The 23,992-nt window shown below is 43.5% G+C and overlaps 1 protein-coding gene across 3 annotated transcripts in view; it reads right to left on the bottom strand.

The window, feature by feature from the left end:
* Positions 1 to 23,992, bottom strand: part of AK5 (adenylate kinase 5) — a 199,996-nt gene that overhangs the window by 69,391 nt on the left and 106,613 nt on the right. For all 3 annotated transcript variants that reach the window (XR_013813766.1, XM_079776462.1, XM_079776461.1), the window contains exons 7-8: positions 21,648 to 21,738; positions 13,184 to 13,260 (exon numbers count right to left, since the gene is read on the bottom strand). Coding sequence is in view for 2 of the 3 variants with exons in the window: in XM_079776462.1 (XP_079632588.1) it covers positions 13,184 to 13,260; positions 21,648 to 21,738 (168 nt within the window). In the remaining variant the exon portion in view is untranslated. The remainder of the gene's footprint in view (positions 1 to 13,183; positions 13,261 to 21,647; positions 21,739 to 23,992) is intronic.

Here is a 23,992-nt window from a genome sequence, read left to right on the forward strand (position 1 = left end):
TATATGTAATACATATTGTATTCTTACAATAAAGTAAACTAGAGAAAGGAAAATGTATTTTAAAAAATCATAAGGAAGAGATAATGTATTTATAATATTTATTGGAAAAAAAATCCAGGTATAAGTGGATCTGTGTTATTCAAGGGTCAACCATATTTATATCAATGAAAACATAAAAAAGAAAAAGTGCCCTGAAGTGGGGGAATGATGAAAATAGATATAGCATACCTATATAATTATATTTTATGCGGCCACTAAAATGTGTTTACAAAAATTATTGAATAACACGGGAAATACTATATTATTACGTGAAAGTTTTTATTATAACTTTATTCAATATCTATCAATCAAGGAAATACTCCAAATGTTAATTTTTTTCTTTGTACTTATTATAAATTTCTATAGCATGTAGTTTAGCTTTTACAAATAAGAAAATAAGAAGGAAATGGAAGCATATTATGTATCAAAAGAGAAGCAGGTGCAGACTTTCTTTCAACCTTAGACATCTGTTCCTATGGCTTTGCCTGTAAAGAGATGAGCCCCTATGATTCAAAATATTAGGAAGAGAATACAAGCTGCTTTTTGTTATTTGGGGGCGTAGGGGGAGGAGAGGTTTTCTGGGGGTCATTATTGTAGATCGGGGGCAGCAGCAGGACTTATTGGAAAGAGGAGTTTGTGCAGACATTGGTGGTGGGACCTTGGGGTAATATTTTCCTCCCAGGGTTGTGTGAGGCTTAAACCAGGTCATGAAAGCTCCTGGCACAGGACAGGCACTCAATAAAAGCTGTTGACTCTGGATTTTCTTCAAGGTTATGAATATACAGTGAAAAACTACAAGCTGTAGGTTGTGTTCTCTGCTGGTTTCCCCAGACAAGGTTAATTAAAAAGCAAAGTGGTCTGAGAAGGAATGTTGTCACATCTGCTGTTTAGAACCAAGTGTGTTCTTCATGAGCCATCACACTTCTACGTTCAAGACAAGACGAGGAAACAAAGCCACAAACCTACTACCACGTGGCTTGCCTCAAAAGCCCATCCCATCTGCTCCTCTCTGGGCCCCTTCCTGCTCCTGACCTCGTGGGAAATTCTAGCAAAAGCACCAAACAGGTAAATGGGCTCTGACTGTTTTTGCTTCACCTTCACCGCCGCCTCCCCCCCCCCCCCCCCCCCCGCCCGTCTTCCTCTGGATCCTGGTACTGAAAGTGGTTTCTTGGTTTTCCAAAGTCCCCTGGCCCACAGAGGGCATCCTGAAGTGGAGCTATAGTGTGATGGTTAAAACTTGGTCTCAGGGATGTCTGGCTGCCTGGTTTTGAATCTTTGACATGTTACTTAACATCTCTGGGCTCAGTTCTACATCTGTAAAGTGGGGATAATAACAAAACCTTGTAAGTTGTGGTGATATGCTTAATGCATGCAAAGTGCTTCGAATAGTGCCTGAAACATAGAAAGAGCTCAAGAAATTCTAGTTATTATTATTATTGCTTTTCCTCCAGGTTCTTGCTCTAAAAATAGCTCATAATACAAGGCTAAAAAGCAACTTCCTCAGCAAGGAGGATGTAGAGGTTAGAAGCACAGGCTCTGGTGCTGACATCGGATAGAGTGGAGTTGTGTCACTTTAGCTGTGTGGCTTGGGGCAAGTTGCTTAATACCTCTGAGTCTCAACTGCAACTTGGGGCTATGGGTAGGGTTGTTAAGACAATTGAATAATGCTTAGCACTGTGCCTGATTTGGGGTAGGTACTTAATACATTTGAGCTATTATTATTGTTCTAAGGTTATTATGATCTCATTTAGTCCTCACAAAAACCCTACTTTGTAAGTGAGGAAACTTTGGCAAAGAAAAGTTAAGGCCACACAATCAGTAATTGGCAGAACCAGAACTCGAATCCAGGCAGCCTGACCGCCAGCCCGGGGTTTTGTCCGCTGTAGTGCCCTGTGCACCAGCACCTCTGCTTGATGATAGTGAATTCTTTCTTACTTCAGGGTCAATGGCCAACAAGAAACATGTTTCTACTCCTCCTAGCAGGTTATCCTTAAGGAAAAACTCTTACGATTTTTGATATTTGATAGTTCAGTGATTTTTACTGGCCTGAATTGAAGTCTGAAAAGGACTGTACAATTAACAATGTTCTAAGATGATGAAAATGTTACTCAGCTGCAGTTAGTTCCATTTGGTTCAATGATATAAGTTAATGATGAAAATTTAGAGATAACTTCTAGGTATACACTATCACCCCCACTCCTGACTCCCTTAGATTCTCCAGGGATGGGATTCAGGAACTAAAGCAGGTTAGTGGGGGTGACATTTATTTTTTTTCTGTTTTATTTTTAATTTCTTTATTGATTAAGGTATCACATATTTGTCCTCGTTCCCCCATTCCCATCCAGTGGGGGTGACATTTAGATATTTCTGTGATAATGGTGGTGGATGATGATGTTACACACACACACACACACACACACACACACACACACACACACACCTTGGCTCTTATTAAACAAATAGACTCCGAGGTGGAAAAGACCTTAGGAGGCACATAATTTTCCCAGCCACAGAAATCACTGGTTTTTTAAAACATCCCTGAGGAATGGTTACCTAGAATTTGAATATCTTCCACGAGGTAGTCAACTGGTTAACACTATTTAGGAAACTCCTTATATATTGATCTGAATTCCATCTCTTTGTAATTTCCACCTCCAGAGCCCACTTCTCTCTTACACAATAAAGCAGAAATCTAATCCCCTCGTCTACAATACAGTCCCTTATGGAATGGAATTGCTTCATTGAATAGTTAATTATGGAGCATGAGTCAGGGGCTGTGCAAAAGGCAGTGGGAACAGAGCTTAAGACCACAAACCCCACTAACCAAGGTGAGCACAGGCCAGCAGGAGCCTGGTCAGGAAAACGTGGCCTTCCCTTGGATATTTCCTGATCCTCCAACCACCTCTTGTGGGATAGTTTTTGGATTCTTCCACATCCTAGCTACCCTCCTTTGAAAACATGTAAATTAAAAATAATTTTCTCGAACCTTTCATGCATGTGGGTCTCTGGCTCTCATATATGTGGAGTTCCCATACATATATATGCATTAAATTTGGTTATTTTCTCTTGCTAAAAAAATAGTAATTTTCTTATCATTGCCATGTAAATTTCTTTTATTCCTTGTCCTTCATTTTCAGTTTGCAGAATGTCAGACTTCTTCCTATACTTCCCTTTGAGCTTCTTCTTCATTCATTTTATAGAGAGAATATTTCTGAGTTCCATCCTATACTCTGTCCAGCACTGTGCAAAGAATTGAGAAATTATAGAGAAGTGTGCATTGGCCGTTCCCTTCGGTATAATCTACTGGGGGCGAAAGACATGGACACAAATAGCCACAATCCCCGTGACAACTGCTATCACGGAAATAGGAACAAATGCTGGTAAAAGTAAAAAAAAGTCTGTTGAAAGTTTTCACGATGGTACTGGAATCCCAAGAAAATTCTTTATTTTCACTATTTTATTATTTTCTTCAGCTCTGTGCTATTTTAAGTTATTTTGAAGAGAGGTCCTAAAGTTGAAAACCTGTTGTTCTATATTTTCTATCTACATTGAAAAGAGGATATGAGACACTTATAGTAAACTAGAGGTCTGATGCATGAAATTTGTGCATGGTAGGGGGGTGTCCAGCCTGCACCCTCTACAATCTGGGACATCCCTCTCACAATCCGGGATTGCTGGCTCCTAACTGCTTGCCTGCCTGCCAGCCGGATCGCCCCCTAACTGCTCCCCTGCCGGACTGATTGACACCTAACTGCTCCCCTACCACCCCGATCACCCCCAACTGCCCTTCCCCCGCCGGCCCAATTGCCCCCAACTGCCCTCCCCTGCCAGCTCGATCACCCCCAACTGCCCTCCCCTGCCAGCCCTATCACCTCCAACTGCCCTCCCCTGCAGGCCTGGTTGCACCCAACTGCTCTCCCCTGCCAGCCATCTTGTGGTGGCCATCTTGTGGTGGCCATCTTGTGGCGGCCATCTTGTGGCGGCCATCTTGTTATGATGTTGTGCAAGGGTGTCTCAAGAGGGTGTCGCGCGAGGGCATGACACCACCGAGGCTTTTATTATATAGGATAATCATCATGTTAAACTTTGTATAACCATATGTATGGTGCTTTACATTTGCTAATATGCCTTGATAGGTATTGGCTCTTTGATCTTCACATTATTTTCTTCATTTTATAGATTTGAAAACTGAGGCTCAGAGAAGTCAGTGATGTGACAAAGTGGCAGAACCAGAACTCAAATCATAACACCATCCCGAATAAAAATGTGGATTCAACATGAAAATGGAAATAAGGATATACTCGACCTGAAACCCCATAAAAATAGAAAGATAACTCATCAGTAGGTGGACAATGGTAACTCTGCTCCTTGGCAACTGACTTGAAGGAGCAAAGGGCAACCTCATTACCTCCCTCTTCTGTCAACTCGCATTTAAGTCTCAGAAGCCTGTGTTTGCTTTTCAGGTCTTTGTGCACTCCCCACCCTTACTTCTGCAAATACATCATAATCCCAGGAGGTCATTTGGTTTTCCATTAACAACAGTTTCCCGTTCTTAAGGCTCCAGGCTCATTAGATGACAGGTCACACATGAGTTCTATTTCCTTCCTTTATAAGGCAGTGACACTATTGTGTTATCACAAATATTTTCATTTTGTCTTCAAAATGACAGGGCATTCAAGTTATTCTAGTTAATAAGATGTCATAGAAGCTTATGAAATCAGCTAAAGAATAATAGGGTTTTTGAAAAGAGAAAAGCAAACAGTCTCTACTGATCAGTCCTTCCCACGTTTTTACCCCTGGAGTACATGTATATCCGATTGCTTTGAAATAAAAAATTCCATCAGTTCTTATTTCCTTTGCAAAGATTTCTCTTACAGTCCTGTGACAGCGCATGGCAGATGTGCATAGTGATGAGGCATTCACCTCCACGTCTTCAAGTGTAGAAATATGTCAAACTCTTGGCTCAAAATGATAACCTAAGCGATATAATGTTGCTGGTTTTTATTAAATTAAAATTATTGGGGTGGCATTAGTTAATACATTATACAAGTTTCAAGTGTACAATTCTATGATACATCATCTGTATTTGTGTGCTCACCACCCAAAGTCTAGTCTCCTTCTGTCATATATTTTACCCCTTTATTTCTTCACCCTCTTCCCACCACCCTCTCCCTTGGGAACCACTGCTATTGCCTGTGTCTATGAGTTTGTTTGTTGCTTTCTGTTTTACATCCCACATACAAATGAGCTCATATGGTTCCTGACCTTTTCCATCTGTAATGTCACTGTTTAATATTTAATACCTACACTGAAAATAAGAAGGACATTCCAGACTTTTCAATCAAGAATGGTGAAAACATTTCTTATTAACTTAAGAGGTTTAAAAATGGGACTCGTCTTTCTTTTATAGATTCAATTAGCTCCAGGCTGCCCATGGCCACTGGAGACAGTGGGGAAGGGCTGGCTTCCTGAGCCGGCACCAGCTATTTTTGTTTTAGGGTTGGAAACAGCTAGACTTATACCTTTCTGACCTCAGTCCCTCTCCAACATCCCTGCTTCCATTTTTCCAATAGGCCCCCCAATACTTTTCACCACCAACTGCAAGTGCTGAGAAGGGAACCTGGCTACTCCAGCTTCCCAGCTTCAGCCAGGCCTTGTAGGACTTGTCACAAAAACCTGACTTTCCCATCGGAACTGGACTCAGTGTATCAGATACAACTTGGTAAGTCCCCAAATTATGATCAGTGCTGTGTTACTCAAATATACTGCATTGGGAATGACACCGTGTTAACCAGCTTTACAAATACAGGCCAACACATGTTTTGGCTAAATGTAATATTTCTTGATGTAGAAGCTGAGTATCACAGTGGAAGTTCAGTTAAAATAAATATTTACTAAATGAATGGGGAAAAAAAAAGAAAAGGATCACTTGGTCAACGTAAATCTTGAGGCACTAACGTCAAATGGGCTCTGGGACTGCTTGCCTACTCTGTTGTTTCCTGAGTCCACGCTCAGCTGGTTCCACAACACAACCCTCCACTTACTCCAAACCTCACACTCTTCATGGCCAGCTCTGTCTCTGGAAATCATCGAAGAGGAATTCACAACTTCCCACCATTACACAGGCAAACCCATCCCATCCGTCTTCCTTGTTATAACCCACATGTGGTCCTTCCTCCCTGTGCTTTAGGATCCAGCCCTCCTGCATTTCGGGAAATCTTCCTCTCTCTTGTATGTTCTCCTTCTCTCTAGTGGGTGGATCCTTCCTATGCATTTTTAAACATGGAGTATCTTCCATTGCAAACAAACAAAAAACAAGTGAAGATAACCTCCCCCAGCAGCCCTCTGTAAGGTCCACAGTTTCCTCCATGTTTCTATACACAATGCCCATTTTCCAGTCTCCCTCTTCCTCATCTCATCAATATTTGACACTCTACCGTTTCCTTTGGTTTTTGGGACCCCCACATTTTACTGATTTTCCTCCTGTCTCCCTGTCAGCTTCTTCCACATCTTTCTTGCTGCCTCATCTTCCTCCACGCAGCTTTTAGGTCTCCTCAGTGTTCAGCTATGGACCCTCTTCTCTTTCTCCAAGGGTTGTATCTTCACTTACAGCTTCAGCTTCTGCCGTATTCAGCAGCTCACCAACAACTAGATCTTCCCTCTAAGCACCAGACCCGTATATTTAACTGTTCACTCGCATTCTCCATTTGGATGGGTTAAGGCCCTGGGAACTCAGCATGTCTAAAACCACACCCGTGCTCTTCCCTTATGGAACGGGTGTTTCCTTACTGTTTTTTTCTCAGTGAATGCCACTGCCATCCACCCAGCTGGACCAGTTAAAAACCTAGGCATCATCTTCAACAGCTCACTTTCCCTTGGCTCTCGTATCCATTCCAACATGAAGTCCTGTTGATTTTGCCTCACAAGTCCCTCTCAGATACGTCCTTTTCTGTCCATCTCCTCCACCACGGCTCTACTGCAATGCAGCATCCACGATCTTTTGTCTGGGCCACTGCAGCTTCCCACTGGACTCCCCAGATGTATTCCTGTCTCCCTGCAAAGTGCTGTGCACATTGCAGCCAGAACAGTTTTTTAAAAAATACAAATAAAATGTTGACACACCCTCTTGCCTCCCTTCTCCAAAACTTAACTCTTCAAGGCTTCCCACTGCTCTTAGGATAAACACCCATCCGGCTCTACAGAGACCTAATCTCCAGGCTCCTTTCACACCACCTCCCTTTACAGAGCACTCCAGCTGCACTGGCCTTTCAGATGTCATGCTTCTTCCTGCTTCTACATGCTATGTCCTTTTTCCAACCACCCCATTTGACCCCTATGCTTTCTTGTTATCTCACTTCGTTGCATATACCTGGTTACCTCTTACTCACCACACCTACACATTGCACTATGTACTTTTCCCAAGCCCTGAACACAGTCTTAATTACATATTTATTTATGTGATTATTTTATTATTATCTATTTCTACTATAAGCTCCAAGAGAGTAGGACCTGTGCCTTCTTTTGCTTACATTATATTCCTTATATAGAGTCTGGCACATCAAATATTCTCAATATTAGTTGAATGGATAAGCACATTAATAAAGTTGAAGGCATGGGCATAGATGAAGCGTTGGTGTAGGGAGAGAAGAGGGCCTATGATGAAACTTGGTGAACACACATTTTAAGGGGAAGGCAGGAAAAGGAAAAACATGTTGAAGGGAGGAGAAGAAGAAAAAATGACCAAAGGAGTCAAGAGTTTTGAGAAAGCATAAAGTGCCTCCAGTGTCCTGGGCCCAGACATTGTAAGAACTGATAGCTACCCTCCTGACGTGACAGTAATGAGATCATTTTTAATGGTCCCTTCAGGGAACAGAGCAGGCAGAAGCTGGTTTATAAGGCAGAATGGGAGGTGAGAACACAGAATCATGGGAGCTGACTTCTCTTTCCCCAAATTTGGGGTTGAAGGAAAGTGAGAGGAAAGAGCCCCCCATTTGACATTTCTGTGACACTTGGCACTGTTCATGGCTTTTTCTTTCTTCAAAGTGGAGTTGGTGGGGTGGTAGACAGAAAAAGAAAGATACTTTGAGGATGAGAGGTTTGAGAGAGAAAGCAATGCACATTAATAAATCAAGGTCCCAGGAGAGATGAGAGATGAGATTAAGGATGTGGGTGGACAGTGAGCCTGGAGATACTGTTGTTAGGGGCATATACATTAAGGATTGTATGTCTTTTGGGGGTAGTGTTCCCTTTATCCTTATGTAATGTCTCTTACTCTGGAGTCTGCTCTGTCTAAAATTAATATAGTTACTCCTGCTGTCTTTTGATGAGTGTTAGCATGGTGTATCTTTCTCTGGCCCTTTATATTAATAACAAAACATTCCTAATTCCTCCCTCCTGTCCCTTGCAGAATAGCTGTCATTCATTTCACTTATACGTAAGCACATGCCATCAAATATATTGTTGCTATGACTGTTTTGAACAAACTGCTGTCTGTTAGAGCAATTAAGAATAAGAAAAATAAAAGGTTTTTTTTTTACTTTCACTTATACATTCTCTGGTCCTCTTCCTTTCTTTATGTAGATCTGAATTCTGGCCCGTATCCTTTTCCTTCTCTCTAAAGAATTTCTTTAAACATTTCTTACAAGGCAACAAATTTCTGTCTGAGAAAGTGTTTATTTCTCCTTCTCTATAGAAAAGCAATTTTTTTCCTCTGGCTTCTTTTCTTTGACTTACTGCAGTTTGAATATGATATGCCTAGGTATAATTTAAAGAAATGTTTATCCTGCTTAGTGTTCTTTCAGCTTCCTGTATCTGTGGGTTGGTATCTGCCATTAATTTGGGGGAAATTCTCAGTTATTATTACTTCAAATATTTCTTCTCTTCCTTTCTTTCTTCCCCTTACAGTAATCCCATTACAGGTATATTACACCTTTTGTCATTGTCCCACATTTCTTGAATACACTGTTCTTTTTTTCTCCCAGGCTTTTTTTCTCTTTGCCTTTCAGTTTTGGAAGTTGCTATTGTCATATCTTCACGCTCAGAGGTTCTTTCCTCAGCCATTTCCAGTCCATTCATGAGCCCATCAAAGACATTCTTCATTTCTGTTAGTGTTTTTCATCCTTAGCATTTCTTGTTGATACTTTTTAGAATTTCCATCTCTCTGTTTACATTATCCATCTGTTCTTGTATATTGTCTACTTTTTCCATCTAAGCCCTTAGCATATTAACCAAAGTTTATTAAAAACAAAACAAAACTCCTTTTCTGATAAGTTGAATATCTGGCTCTTGTTCTGTTGCTGGTTCAGTCTCCTCAGACTGTGCGTTCACGTCTGAATATGGCTTGTAATTTTTTTGTTGGAAGCTGGACACGATGCACTAGGCAAAAGGCACGGCAGTAAATAAAGTGTTAGTCGTGTGGTGGGAAGTTGTGAGGAGGATGCCAAGCGCTCTATGAAGGGCAGTCCTGGGATTAGGTCTCAGCCCCTTGCCGAGCCTGTGTCCCTGCGCTGCGAACCTCCCCAGTGCTTCTTAGTTTCTCCCCCTGAGGCGGGGCAGAATGGCTGGAGGTGGCGGGAGTTGGTATTGCCTTTCTCCGAGGCGGTTAGGCTCCGATGAAGCCCCAGCAGCTGAGGTCTCCTGAGAGCAGCCCTTGTTAGGAAGGACAGAGTGCTCTGGGCATTTGAAAAAGGTTCCTTCCTCCCTCCCGCAGCCCGGAGCACAAGGAGATTTCTCTCTGACACTTACTGTGGGGACCTGGTCAAGTTCCTGGAGGTGAAACTCACAGAAGTGTGGGGGACCTCTCTGCCTGGGCCTCCTGGAGTTTTCAACTCTCAGACCTGCCCATAGGAGCCTCCGGCAGTTTGTCAATGACTGCTGGGTTTCCCAGGGCACTGGTTCCTGGGGAGATCCTTGTCTGTGGGCTTCTGTTCCCATAGGTGTGATTCTCTGAGTCTGCCTTCTTGCCGGCTTTTGGTGTAGTGGTTTGCCTAGTGGCCTCACTTCTCTAACGGACCTGAGAATTGTGGATTTTTCAGTTTGTTCAGCTTTTTACTTGTTGTTAGGGCAGAGTGGTGACTTCTAAGCACCTACGTGCCGGATGGAATCCAGGAGTGTTCAGACAATTAGCATTCATCCAGCTGAAGCTACGGTGGCCTCTGCCACCCACAGAAAGGCACCCATTCCTGAGAAGTTCAGTCTAAGTCGAGTTTGGAGCAAGAAAAAAAAGGGTGCTCACACTTTTGGGGCATTTGTTCTGAATGAGGTAACCTGCATTCCCTACTTTCCTCAACAGTAATTCTTGGTGGAGTTATCACCATCATTTTCTAGAAGAGGAAACCCAGGCTCAAAAGTGTTAGCACGTTATCAGAAAAATCGCATATTAAGTAGAAGACCTAGAAATCATTTTATCAGCTTTTAAAGTAATGGAAATTTACTGAGCACATGCTGTGTACCAGGCAGTGTGGCAGGCATTTTATACACTCAGGGCAGAACATAGTCCCTGCAATACAAGAGAATAGTACAACACGGGGTTTTATGAGCCCCCTGAGAAGGACAAGAGAAGAGCTTCCCCAAGGAGAAGCCTGGTCTTGAAGAAGCATGAGCAGCGGTTAGCTGGGGCAGAGGTGATGGAGGAAAGGGACTGTGCAAAGCACAGCCCATTTGGGGGAACTGTAAATGGCTTGGTGTGGCCGGAGCATTCAGTGTGTTTTGAAGATTAGCAAGGGATGAGTTTGGGGAGGGGATGTAGGTGGTCAGATTCTAATTTGAAGATTCCGATGTATGTGGTAAGAGGTTTTATTTTCATTCTGACCTTAATGAGAAGTCCAGAGGGTTTTAAGCAGTGGAATGCTGCCATGACTGGCTTTGCTTTCCAGAAAGATGGATGTGATGGGCGAGGAGCCCGCGAGGGGCCAGTGGTTAGGACACTGTCTCAGGGTCCCGCGGAGGAAGGCTGAGGGTGTGAACCAGGCGGGGGGCCTGGAGAGATGAGGAGCAGTTCCTGCACGGAACTGGCCAGCTTCCGATCAAACTGACGTAGGGAGGGAGAGACAGGAAGAAGGCGAGGAGGACGCCCTGGTTTCTGGCTTGGGCAGCTGGGAGAATGGTGGTATCACTCACAGAAATAGGGAAAAGAGAAGGAAGAAGAGATTTTGTGGGGGAAGATGGCGAGTTTGGTTTTGGACGTGTTGATTTGGAGATGCACATGGGAAATCCAACCGTTGCTGTTTAGCAGGCAGACATATCCGAAACCGTGGCTATGACTGTGCTTCCCAAAACAGAACGTGTGCAATGAGGCGTGAAGGGGCGGGAGCACCCACATTGACATAATGAACTGACAGAGAGGAGTCCAATGAGGAAACCAAGAATGAGTGAGGGGGAAGTATGAGGAGCACCAAAAGAGCAATACACTGCGGGGGCAAGAGTTTTGTGGCCCAGGCTGGCTCAGTGCTCACGGAATGGATCTCTCTCTTCCTGGACACTGAGCAAGCTCTGTTTTCCAGCTTTCTTGCATGTAGGGAGATGGGAATGTCAAATGGATGAGAAGAGGTAATGTGCAATTAAGAGCAGGCCTGTTTTCCTCATGCTCTTTTCCTTCCCATCCATATTCCCTTTGGAAGTCACATGTAAAAAAACCTTTTTGGTCCAGCTGGTGTGGCTCAGTGGTTGAGTGTTGACCTGTGAACCAGGTCATGGTTCGATTCCCGATCAGGGCACATGCCTAGTAGGGGGCGTGCAGGAGGCAGCCATCATTGATGTTTCTATCTCTCCCTCTCCCTTCCTCTCTGAAATCAATAAAAACTTTTTTTTAAAAACATTCCAATATTAACATTTATTTCAGACTTTTCTGTTATCTCTAGTCTTTGGGGTGTGAAGCCTTTCATTTGTTGAACCAGCTGGATTTCTTGTTATGGTTTTTTCTTTGTGCCACCTGTAATTTTGGATTGTGAACTCACCTTCAAGAGTGGTTGTCTGGTGTTTGCCTCTGTTGAGATCTTAAGGGTTATCAACTGAAAAGGCTCCAAAAATGTACCAGTGAATGGATAGCATTTGGAAGCTAGGAAAGGAGGCAGGGAATGCGCTCGGAGTTTACCTCCCCACAGTGAAACCTGTTGTATACCTGTGAGCAAATGACTCGTTGCTTAATTTTCTTGTCTATGAACTAGAGATGATAATTCCTATTTCCCAAAGAGGTTGTGAGGAATTAGTGAGATAATCAAATGAAGAAACTTAGCACAATGTTTAGTATGTGTTAAGCACCTAATAAATGCTAAAATATATTATAAGTATGTACCGTTATATGACTCATCAATAACTTCTTGTTTTGTGATATAAGGAAAGGGAACTTAACACTTGTGAAAATAGCTTCTGCATATGTACGTGAAATGTGTAGCCAGCCATTAAATCTGGACAGTGGTCAGCCCCACCTGCTTTATTTGAGACATATATTAGTTGAAGATGGGGAGAAATCCCAGCCCATGTCCACCTGGCGCTCAGCCATTGCAGAGGAGCATTGGTGAGAGGTGGGAGGGAGTTTTGGACATTATCCTTTTTTAAAAAGCAAGGCCTGATGAGAGGATTGGATCATTTGCCAACTATTTTGGAAGATTAAAATATAGCAGTAGGGAAAGTTCTTCTGCCGAGAAGAAAATGACCCAGATAAATTTCCTTGCTTTTATTCCAATAGAAAACATATTTAACTCCCTGGCTGTGTTGTCCTTGGCCATCAGCCAGTCCCTTTCACAAGTTAGACATAGGAAAGCAGATCCCCAAACCTGTAGCCAATGCTTAACAAATACCTTTGGTTTATTATGGATTAAGTGATAGAGATACAGGCAAATTCTTGGGCAAGATAACTCTGGTAACCTCATTTCTATTGAATGTAACTTTTGACCACAAACCTTTTCTTAATTTATTGCCATTTTATATCTGTGGATAAGGACGAGCTAAAGGACTGAATTTAATGAGTGAAAGCTGTAGGCTACTACGATTTATTATGGGATATATGTTACTGTAAACATTTCTCAAAATGATTTGTAATTCTAATTTTCATGAAACATTAACAAAGGTTAAAATTAATGAGGAATTAGTGAGATAATCAAATGAAGAAACTTAGACAGCGAAAATGTTTTTAGATTTTAATTACCTGATCTTCATAATCAGATCCTGTGTCAATGATCTCTCCAGAGTCCAACATCATCGAAGAATCGAGGTCACCTGAACCTAAGGTTAGAAAAGAGAAGATGACCTAAGGAGGCTGTCTGTGTACGTTTCGAGAGCAAACAATCTCCCACTAGGTTTCCATATTGTCCTCATGATTACATTAAATTTACAAACATGTCTAGACTCTTCCCACCTGCCAGGCACTGTCTGACCTGCAGACAGAAAATGCAGATGCTGTGGACACTGTCTCCACCCTTAAGAAGAAGACAAACTTGTGAAGGAGATGGATTTGTCAATAGCAAGGTTCAGGAACCAAAAAGAGAGGGCTACTTCCGCCTAGTAGTAGAGGTGCTGGTGGAGGTGGGATCCTTCACGAGGAACGAATCCAGGAGCCTGAACTGTGAGGGTGAATAGGGTTGTCCCAGAGGAAAGCAGTTTAGGGGTGTGGGATAGACACTGAGGTGGAGGGAACACCATGAGCCAAGTCCAGAGTGGGAGAAGAGCAAGGGTTCCTAGGAATAAGATATGCTCAATTTGCTCAGTCCATGAGAACCTGAGTTTTCCCTTCAGCCTTTGCATCCCCTAAGTCCCCGAAGGTGAGAAAAATCAGGTCAACTTAGTGTATTAATAGGATCTTCCCTCCCTGGGTGCCACAGGTTACACTGAATTGCTTACCCAACGGCCCCCAAAGGCTCATAATGGGGCTCCTGGAGCACAACTGATTCATCATTCTCTTCTAGCGACTCTCTCCTGCTGCGAAATGCAGGGGTGGGCAAAAGTAGGTCTACAGTGTCATACAAACCAATAAATAACTAGTAGTACAAGAATAAATGCATACCTGTACCCCTGGTAAGCCTACTTTTGCCCACCCCTGTAGAAATCACCTAATTAACCAGAAAGACAGAAGTCAGTGCTGCCCATAAAACACTATGCACCCTGTAAGGAAATAAACGACTCCACGTTTCATTTTAAACTTGGCCTTGCCAAATAATTCCTGGCCACAATATGCAATGAGTAATGTTGAATGAAGATGGACTTTTGATGAAAACATCTCGGCTATGGACCTCTCCGGAGAGGCTGCTCTCATACTTTCTTCTGAAAAGAGAATCTAGGTAGGTCCTCACATAGTGTTTTTCTCAACTCTTCTCTTCTCATCATTAGCCCTGCTGCTTACCAGACTAAGTACTAAGCAGTCACTTAGTACTGTTTATTGTTTGTATCTTTAAAAAGTTTTTAAAGGATAATGAAATTTTTCAAAATCGATATAACTGACCCGTTGAACCATTTTGGAAAAGTAGCTAACTGCAGGGTTGCTACTGAGAGTCGCATAGGTGTGTGCGGCACCGTGGTAGGCCCTTGACAATTGCATGGTTAATAAGGTGCTCACGAGAATGGAGTGTGGAAGACTACGCACCACACGCTATTAACAGAGTGAGACTAGAGGGGTGGTACACAAAAATCTGATTATACATATATAATTTTTATTTAAAAAATATATATATTATTGATTTTTTACAGAGAGGAAGGGAGAAGGATAGAGAGTTAGAAACAGTGATGAGAGAGAAACATCAATCAGCTGCCTCCTGCACACCTCCTACTGGGGATGTGGCTGCAACTAAGGTGCATGCCCTTGACCGGAATCGAACATGGAACCTTTCAGTCCGCAGGCTGACGCTCTATCCACTGAGCCAAATCGGTTAGGACGGGCCATATATAATTTTTAAAAGTGGGATTATAATATATACTTTTTATATCTTTGTGCATCTGGTGTTTTTCGTTCTCTCTCTTTTTTTGCTTTTGGTATTTTTCAAATAAAATCCTATATAATAAAAGCCTAATAATACTAAGTGTTCAGTCATCCTGTCATCCATTCAACCAATCAAAGTGTAATATGCTAATGATATGCTAAGGACGCTCAACTGTTTGCTCTGACATGCAATGATCACCAGGGGGCAGATGCTCTGACTAGTAGGTTAGCTTGCTGAGGGGGTCCAGCTGATCGTGACTGAGCAAGATGGGCCGGACACTCCCTGGAGCCCTCCTGCAGCCCCTCCCCCCAGCTGGCCCTACCCCCAATGGGTCCCCATCGGGGCGGGCCGGCCAGACCCCACCCATTCACGGATTCGTGCACTGGGTCTCTAGTTTTGTATACGGTGTATCTTAGGGCCAAGATACCTGACTGTCTGAAAGCCCAGTTTACCAGTAAAGGTCAGTTTGCATGTATGTGAGGCAGGAAATATGTCAGAAGTAGAATGCCTTATTTTTCCATGATCAGAGCACAGACATTTCGGAACCAGTATTTCACAGACTTCCTCCTCCTCATGTTAGAAAAGAGAAACATGAGGTGCGGAGAAGTCAAATAACTTGGCCAAGGTCTTGCAGAAAGTGAGTGAGACAAAGACAGAAATCACAGTCCCCATTTCTCCTACACGTCCGCTGACTCCAAATTCTAAGCAGGAGCCATCCCAATGGCTTTATAACTATGATCTTTCCTTTTAGCACTCGATAGGAGAGGACCTGGAGGACCTGCCGTCTCTTCTGCATTCTGAGAAAATGAATGGTTGGTGATGAGACGGGTCCCTGGGTGGCTGCAGAAATGGAAGAATTGGAAGTAGAATCGTGGAGTGTCCCTCCAGCCGGTGACAACCAAGGGGCTGCTAGTGACAGCATCATTCAAGGTGATGGCAATGTTATTTGGTTTTCACTACTTCCATAGTATGGATATTACCCACCACTGCCTAGTGGAAGTGGAGATAGGAACTCAAATGACTCCCTCATCTCACAGCTATTTACAGCGATTCATAGGAAGTGAGCAACATGATATGAACGCAAAGGCTTATTAAACATGTAGCTGCTTTAGTTCCTGTGTCCTACTTACTTTATTTAATTAGAAACTGTTCTTTTTTGTTGTTTTAAAAAAGCACAAAGTGAAGGGCTTGTACACAGCCCAGTTAGGAGATATTATACATTAATATTTGAAACTGGAACAAGATTATTAGAAAACTGTTTTCAGCGAGAGAATGAAGAGATCTTTGTTTAAAAAAACAATAACCCACAACCTGTGCTTATAAGGAAGAAGAGATTGGCTTTCCCAATAAAATGCTTTTAACAGAAATTTTGTTGTATCATAAAGGGAAGGAATTTCTTGACACATTGTTGCTCTTGGCAACAGTACTAATATATCATAGAAGGCAACAGACAAAGGATGTCATTATCAGCTCAGATAATGACTGAATAGCTTTCATTTTCTTTTGTATTGGTTGCTTGGTTTGCTGAAAATGAGACCTTTAATAATAGTCTAAGGTTTGACATACAAAATAGGGAGGTAAATATAGCCATATGTACACATTTTTGCCTTCTTTCATTGGACAATTTAACATATAAAACAACTTCAATGAATTCTCTTGTTACCTAAAGAAGAGAGCAAAATTAGGACATTTGAAAAAAGTGATAGTATGGCTTTCACTTCCCCCAATTTTGAATTTCTTGATTTCTTTTCATCTTTAAAAATATCCTTTCTATAGACACCAGAGAAAAATATGATCCGAATTAAAAGCCCACAGGGAGCACTCAGTGTCACCAGTTTTAGATGCAGAATGGTCTTTGGAAATATTATTTCTAGGTCGTCTCCTTAAATTTAAGTGGGAAGATGATACAAATTGGCTTCAGCAGTACCAGAAGGCTAACCGAACTGCTTTCTGGGATAATGCTACAGACGTTTTCCTCCTAGTCACTAGGACCTAGTGGATCTTCAATCTGAAGTTTTAAGAATGTCCTCCTCCCACTTTGAGTACCAAATAAAGAAACACTCCCTCAAGGCAGGGCTTCTGGGCAGTGAAAGGTGGATAGAACTCCTCTACCACTTCATCTGCCCCTCTGAGGAAAGCGGCCTCTCCCAGTCCTGTCTCTTCCACTAAATTATAAGCAGCTTTGGGTAGGGCATATTTCATCTCTGATTCTAAGAACGGTACTTAGAAATCCTATGCATTCAACACACATATGCCAAAGGACTGAAAAGTGAATACAAGGACACTGACATCAGACTTTTGCAGATCTTGATCTTCATTTGCTCCACAAACATTAAAGCCCCCGTAAGTGTTCCAGGCATTACCCACGAGCTGGGTGGAGCAGCCAGTGCTAATTCCAACAAGCATGCAAAGCGTTAGTCACATTTTGCATTTGAATTACTTAAGTAAAGACCTTTTTTTTTTTTAAAAAAAAAAATATGTGGACAGTATTTGGGACTAAAAGTGAGCTCCTTGAGGGATCTGGTGTGGGTGGACTGTTCTGGGTGAGAAGGGAAGGGGGGTTTTCCAGTTCTTCCATCCTGGGGCGGAAGGAGGAGGAAGAGAGAGAGGGAGAGCAGAAGCAGACCTAGGAAAATGGGGAAGAGTTGTGTTTAGTAAGATGTGGTCTGTCCTTGGGACTCCTCAAATCCTCAGCAGAGCTGCTAACATATACATACATGTCTTTTCCATGTGACAGCCATATGCTTTACACACATAAGCCATTTACTGTTCACAATTCTCTGAGGCCCAGAGAGACTGTGTGCTGGATCCCATGGCCCCACCAGAAGCATTAACGGAGGGCTGCGGGGAGTGGGGGACACTGCAGATGGGCTGGAGGGGTGCAAAGGTTCAGGGAACGGCATTCTATGGCATGGGGGCCACAAACGTGCCCTCTGCTCTGGAGCCAATGAAAATGTAGTGGGGCTGTGAGTTGGGTATTCAGCTGAGTGGCCCAGCTGAGGTGACCAGTAGGGAAAGGCCTTCTATGCCATCTCCTGTGAGATTCACACTGGGTATCACACACACACACACACACACACACACACACACACACACACACACACTCTGTCCTTTTGAAGCCTTTGCACTCTAAAAATGGAAATAGTTTTTTTTAAAAACAAATAATCATACTTCTAATTATATAATCACAATTGTGATAAATACCCTGAAAGAAAAGTGCGGGGTACCACTCCAGGGCCTAATCTAATCTGGGATGGGGCCTGAGCAAGCTTCCTGAAGAAATCACATTTGACCTGAGATACAAAGTGGGATCTGACCAGGTGGTGGACGGGGCTGGGCGTTGGGAGAGTACAGGGATGCAGAGGCGGCCTGCCGGCTGCGAGTTTGACAAGCTTGCCCAGGTGTTCCCAAGCAATTTGGGCAAATGGCCAGAGGCAGGAAGATACCTGAGGTCTCCAAGACCCACGTGGAAGCTGGTGCGGGTGATGGGGGAGGTGATGCCGCAGAGGGAGCAGGACCGCCTGGGAAAGCTAAGGGCATTTTCCCCGTGCGAAGGGCACTGGTGCTCAGCCGGCAGGAAAGTCACTGCAAGTTTTGCTTTGTTTCATTTTTTGTCAGGGAGGCAGGGGGATCAGAGATGCATGCTAGGAGGATTCCCATGGCAACGACAATGTTCATGACAGACAGGAGAGGCCAGGGATGGGCAAGGAACGACACAGCCTTTGGGGAGTACAGTGGAGACTGAGAACAAGACTGGACTTCCAAGGTGACCCTGAGGACAGAGGATCAGGGTGGGCTGTGAGGTAGGAACATTCGTGCCCTGCTCTCTTGTACGAGGAAAACTGCATGATTTGACTTCTATGTGGAATAGAAAAACGTCAAGCACACAGACGCCGAGCAGCATGATGGGGACGATGAGCACGCTGGTGGGCGAAGTGGGGAGATGTTGGCTACCGTTGTACCACGTTGCAGTTAGGTAGGATGCATAAGTCTACAGGTTTAATGTACACCTGATGCCTGTAGGCAATACTCTGCAGTCAAATGCTCTACCACTGAGCTATACCCCCCTGTAGGCAATACTCTGAATACAGGAACTTTGTGAAAAGAATATATTTCAGGTGCCATTGATCACACATAGAAAAACGGTAACTATATGTCAACTATTGGACTGTAGCAATCATTTCCCGTGCTGCACATCTTAAATATATACAGGTTTTATTTTAAAAATTTAAAAAGGAATTGAAAGCCATTCCCATGGAGGTGATCTGAGAGCCGTGGGCAGCTGAGACTCCGCAGAGGGTGCAGAGAGAAGGAAAGAGGAAAGGAACAAAACCTGGGGCTGGCAATTCACAGAGCGGAGGACACGGGCAAGACTTGTCTAACTGGGTGAGTCACCGGCCTTCCTCAGCCTGGGGGTTTCATCTACAAGGGCAGGTTTCTGTTTTCTCATCAAAGAGAGACGGATCTGGCAACCCTGGTCCATTCCTTAATGAGAACAATAGCTCGGAGCTGCGAAGTGGCTGCTTCCTGTAAGGTGGCATCGCTTATTTCTAGTTCCCACCGTCCCTCCCAGGCACACGTCACTCATAGACAGAACAGACTGCTGTGAAGGCTGGAGCAGAACCCGGCTCTCAGGACTTGGGAGTGGAAGGAGCTCGTGGGAGTCGGAGCCCTGAGCACAAACACCCTCCGTGAGAAGCCGGAGGCGTAGAGAGGAAAGAGGGGCCCCTTCAAAGCTCTGCAGAGGGCAGGCACTGTGCACGGGGCCAGGGGACGTGGGAGACTAAGGAAGGGCACAGCGCCTGTCCTCAGGCAGTTTACCGACTTAGCACAGAAGCCAGCCCGGCTGCATTATTGCAGGACGAGGCCACGTTGGAAAAATGCCACGTGAAAGCCACAAAAATGCTGGCAGTTCTAAAGAAGGGGCGGCCTAAATCAGGCCCCCTCCCCACTGTATTAGCAAACTGAAGATAGCTGGCAATTAGATATCTGTTGTCAGAGTTCTGATAAGTGTTCTAAGTAAGATATTAACTTAAAGAGCACCGGTGTCATGCATTCGTCAGAGCAGCAGCAGTCTGTTTAGCTGACCTTACGTGCTTCTCAACATTGCACCTTTCCCTGCAGTAGGCCGTCCTTTTGCAAACAGCATTGGAAAAGTGGGCAGCTGAGTTAATCAGTTTTCTGTGCTCTGCGGGTCTTCCCAGAAAGACTACCGCCTGCCTTTTAATCCTGCCTTTCTGCAAAGCTACTCTTAGTGGGCTTTAAATATGGTTTAAAATGTTAAGTGTTTAGCCTTTTTCTTTGCAGCCTAGAACTTTTTGGTCTCTATCCACTGAGGCCATAACTGAGGAAAAAAGATCAAGACTGGGCCAAAGATTTGAGAGTCATCACCTGGAATTGAGAGTTGAAGCCAAGAGGGACACCACGTTGACCCAGAGAGTAAAGGACAGGGAGAGAAGGGTCAAGGACGGAACTGTGAGACCTGCCCACTATGGGGGTGTGATTGCTCTGCATGACCCTCCAACGGCAAACTTCTAGGTGAGAGTACCAGGAAGAGAAGGGGCAGGGCCACAGCAGGGACTGTGGGTCAGCGGGGAGTGGCTCTCAGATCCAAGAGGAGGCTCCTCCCCACCTCCCCCCAACCTCGGCAAAGGTGAGACCTATATGGGTTAGGGAGTCCTGCAGGAATTGGAACTTTGAATTCTTGTACAAAATGTAAGCTAGATTAGATTTTTTCAATTATAATAACACTAGAGGCCCGGTGCATGAAATTCATGCACAGGCTGGGTCCCTAGGCCTGGCCAGAGATCAGGGCCGATCAGGTTCTCTGCCTCCCGCCTCCTCCTTTCCTCGCCGCCCGAGCACCGCCACCATGTGGTTCCCTGCCTCTCCACCTCTCCCTCTCCTCCTTCCCTTGCTACCTGTGTCCACCATCACCCACCCCCCAGTTCCCCATCCCAGCCTGGGGCCCGGCCCTGATTGGGCGGTCGGGACCTGCAGGCCAGGGGGAGGGACTGGGAGGTTGGCCGGCAGGCCTGGATAGGGCGGGCAATTGGGGTCTGCTGGCTGGGGGGAGGTGGCCAACCGCCACTGAGGCAGGCAGGTGGCGGGCCGATCAGGGCCTGCTGGCCAGGGGGAGGCATGAGGGAGGGACCTGGGAGGCTGCTTGCTGACCCTGAGGAGGGAGCCAGCCCTCAGCCCCCCTGGGAAAGGGGCTGCATCCACCAACACCCACCCCTGTTCCCTGTCCCAACCCTGTCCCAACCCTGGGGCTTGGTCTCGATTGGGTGATAGGGGCCTGCCGGCTGGGGGAAGGGAATGGGAGGTTGGCCAGCAGGCCCCATCGGCATTGAGCGTCTGTCTCCTGGTGGTCAGTGTGTGCCATAGCAACTGGTTGTTCCAGTCATTCCTTTGTAACAGTTGCTTAGGCTTTTATGTATATCGATAGGTCTTATGCTACATGGTGACTATCTACTAATTTGCATGTGTAATGACTGGACAAAAGGCAAGTAACAATAAGGGCTTTCTTTGCTCTTTTGTTTTGTACCTTGATTTTTAGACCAAAAAGCATAAAGCTCTGAGAACAGCGCCATCTTTAAAACCTCACAGCAATGTGTTGAGCTCCAACCTTACTACAAAGCCCCGGACACCTGGCAGGTGATCAGGACAGACTGTTGCTTGAAGGACACAGGGACTTACTTGCTGCAGCCTCTTTGTTCGGAAATAACTTGCTGTCCACCGCCATGCTGATGTCATAGAACACCTCATCCTCGTCTCGGTCGGCATCAAACTGGGGGAAACCAGGACAGACATGTTAGGAACATAAGAACACACAAATTATTTCATTCAAAAAAAAAAAAAAATGAGCATGCTCACACCGCTGTATCTCTAATGAAGCAGGATGATGGAAATTACAGACTCTTAGAGAGCTTTTTAGGCCAGACCTCTTATCAAACAGAAAGGGAGTAAATTACCACTGCAGAATTAGGCAATAGTATGGTCAATTTTGGTTAAAAATGTGTAGAATTTTCTTAATTTATAAAGTAAGCTTTGGAAAAAAAAAGGAACACTGAAATTTGCCTTGTGTATCTCTGGCTCTTCTTTTTTTTTTTTTTAATTAAAAAAATTCAACTCTTACCATTTGCAACAGCATGGATGGAACTGGAGAGCATTATGCTAAGTGAAATAAGCCAGTTGGAGAAAGATAAATATCACATGATCTCACCCATAGACACAGTCAGTAGGGGGGATGAGGGCATGTGCTGGGGGGGGGGCGGGGTGGGTGGAAACGAGCAGAAGAGTCAATGTGGGGAAAAGGGTTCATATGTAATACTTTAAGCAATAAAGAATTAAAAATTAAACAAACAAACAAAAGGAAGTAGATCTTGTATGTTTGGAGATGAGTGTGAGAAGGACTTCAAAAAGAGAAGCAATTTTGTGTCTATTGATGTCTAAATTTTGCTTAAAGACGGGGTGGGTGGGACTGGGAACCCTTCAAATTAAGGAGAAAGGCTGGGCAAAAGCCTTGGTCTGCGGCTCCTCACTAGACCAAATGCTAATTTGTAACGGTATGCGAGTTTGTGCTTTGAAGCAATCGGGAATTACTAGTAATTTTCCAACTGCCTTAGAAGTTTTTTATGGGCATTTTTCAACAAACAAAACTAAAATGCCTAATTTCATTTTCATGAAAACTTTTATGGTAAAGATACATTTTTTTTTAGGCTTAAAAGTGAAAGAGAGCTTATTAGTGAAGCAGGGGAACAGAAAGAAGGCTACTCCACAGACAGAGCGGCCGCGAAAATGCTTTACGCCGCCTAAAATTACTCTTTGGAAAGATATCGAGCAGAGAAGTTAGGGAGTCATATCTTTGTTATACCACCCAGATCGCTTTATCATTGAGGATCTCAGAGCCTGACCACCCCACTCCCCATGCCGTCTATCAGCACAGTGGTAGGTGGTGCGGGGATCCAAGAATGGGCATTTACAAATGAGGAAAGCAAAGCCCAGAGTCATATACCTCGTGTCTTGAAAACTGCCTGATTTGTAGCAAGTACTTGATAATTTCATTGAATAAATAAGTAAGTGAACAAATAAAAAATACCCATCAAAATATGTAGTTTTAAAGAATAGGGGAAAAGATTTTTCTCATGTATTGTCAAAAAAGAAAGAAACCCCAATCCAAATTTTAGTTACCATTCTAGATACTATAGATACTATACAATAGATATAGCCTACAGACACTATAGATGTAGTTGTAGTAAAAATTACAGACTTAAATATTTATTTTACCATCCTCCAAAATTTACAAAATTTTAAGGAAACATGTGGTTATATAAGTCCTCTATTTTCCAAGCTGTGTGCAGTGTTTTTCTAAATATACTTTTATCACTTTCGTTTTTAAAAATAGCTTTCCTGAGTTATAATCAATATACAATAAACTGCATATATTTAAAGTGTACACTTTTGACATCTGTATATGCCCAGAAAACCATAATAAAAATCAAAATAGCGAACATATTTATCACCTCCAAAAGTTTCCTTGAGCCTCTTAGAAATCTCTTCCTTGCCCCCGACCAGGTAATCATTGATTTGCTTTCTGTAACTATAGATTATTTTGCACTTTCAGAATTTCATATAAAAGGATTTTTACAGTATACAACCTTTTTTTCTGGATCATTTCACTCAGCACACTTACTTTGAGATTCATCAATGTTGTATCTATAGTTCATTCATTTTCATTGCTGAGTAGTACTTCATTATAGATATACTGCTAATCCCATCCTGGGTACCTTTCAGCTCAGACATTGCAGTTTTCATCTTTAGGTGTTTGATTTGAATCTTTAAAAATAACATCTTTGTCCCTATTTAAGATCTGAATATTTGAAATACAATTATTGTAACTTTTAGTGTCCTTCTCTGCTAATGCTAACATCTGCTGTCAGTTCTGAGTCAGTTTCGATTAATATTTTTTTTTCATTATTATGAGCCATATGTTGCTGTTTCTTTGCATGCCTGGTAATTTTTTATTGGGTGCCAGGCATTGT

This window comes from Cnephaeus nilssonii, assembly GCF_951640355.1.
Source record: "Cnephaeus nilssonii genome assembly, chromosome: 7".
NCBI lineage: Eukaryota > Metazoa > Chordata > Mammalia > Chiroptera > Vespertilionidae > Cnephaeus > Cnephaeus nilssonii.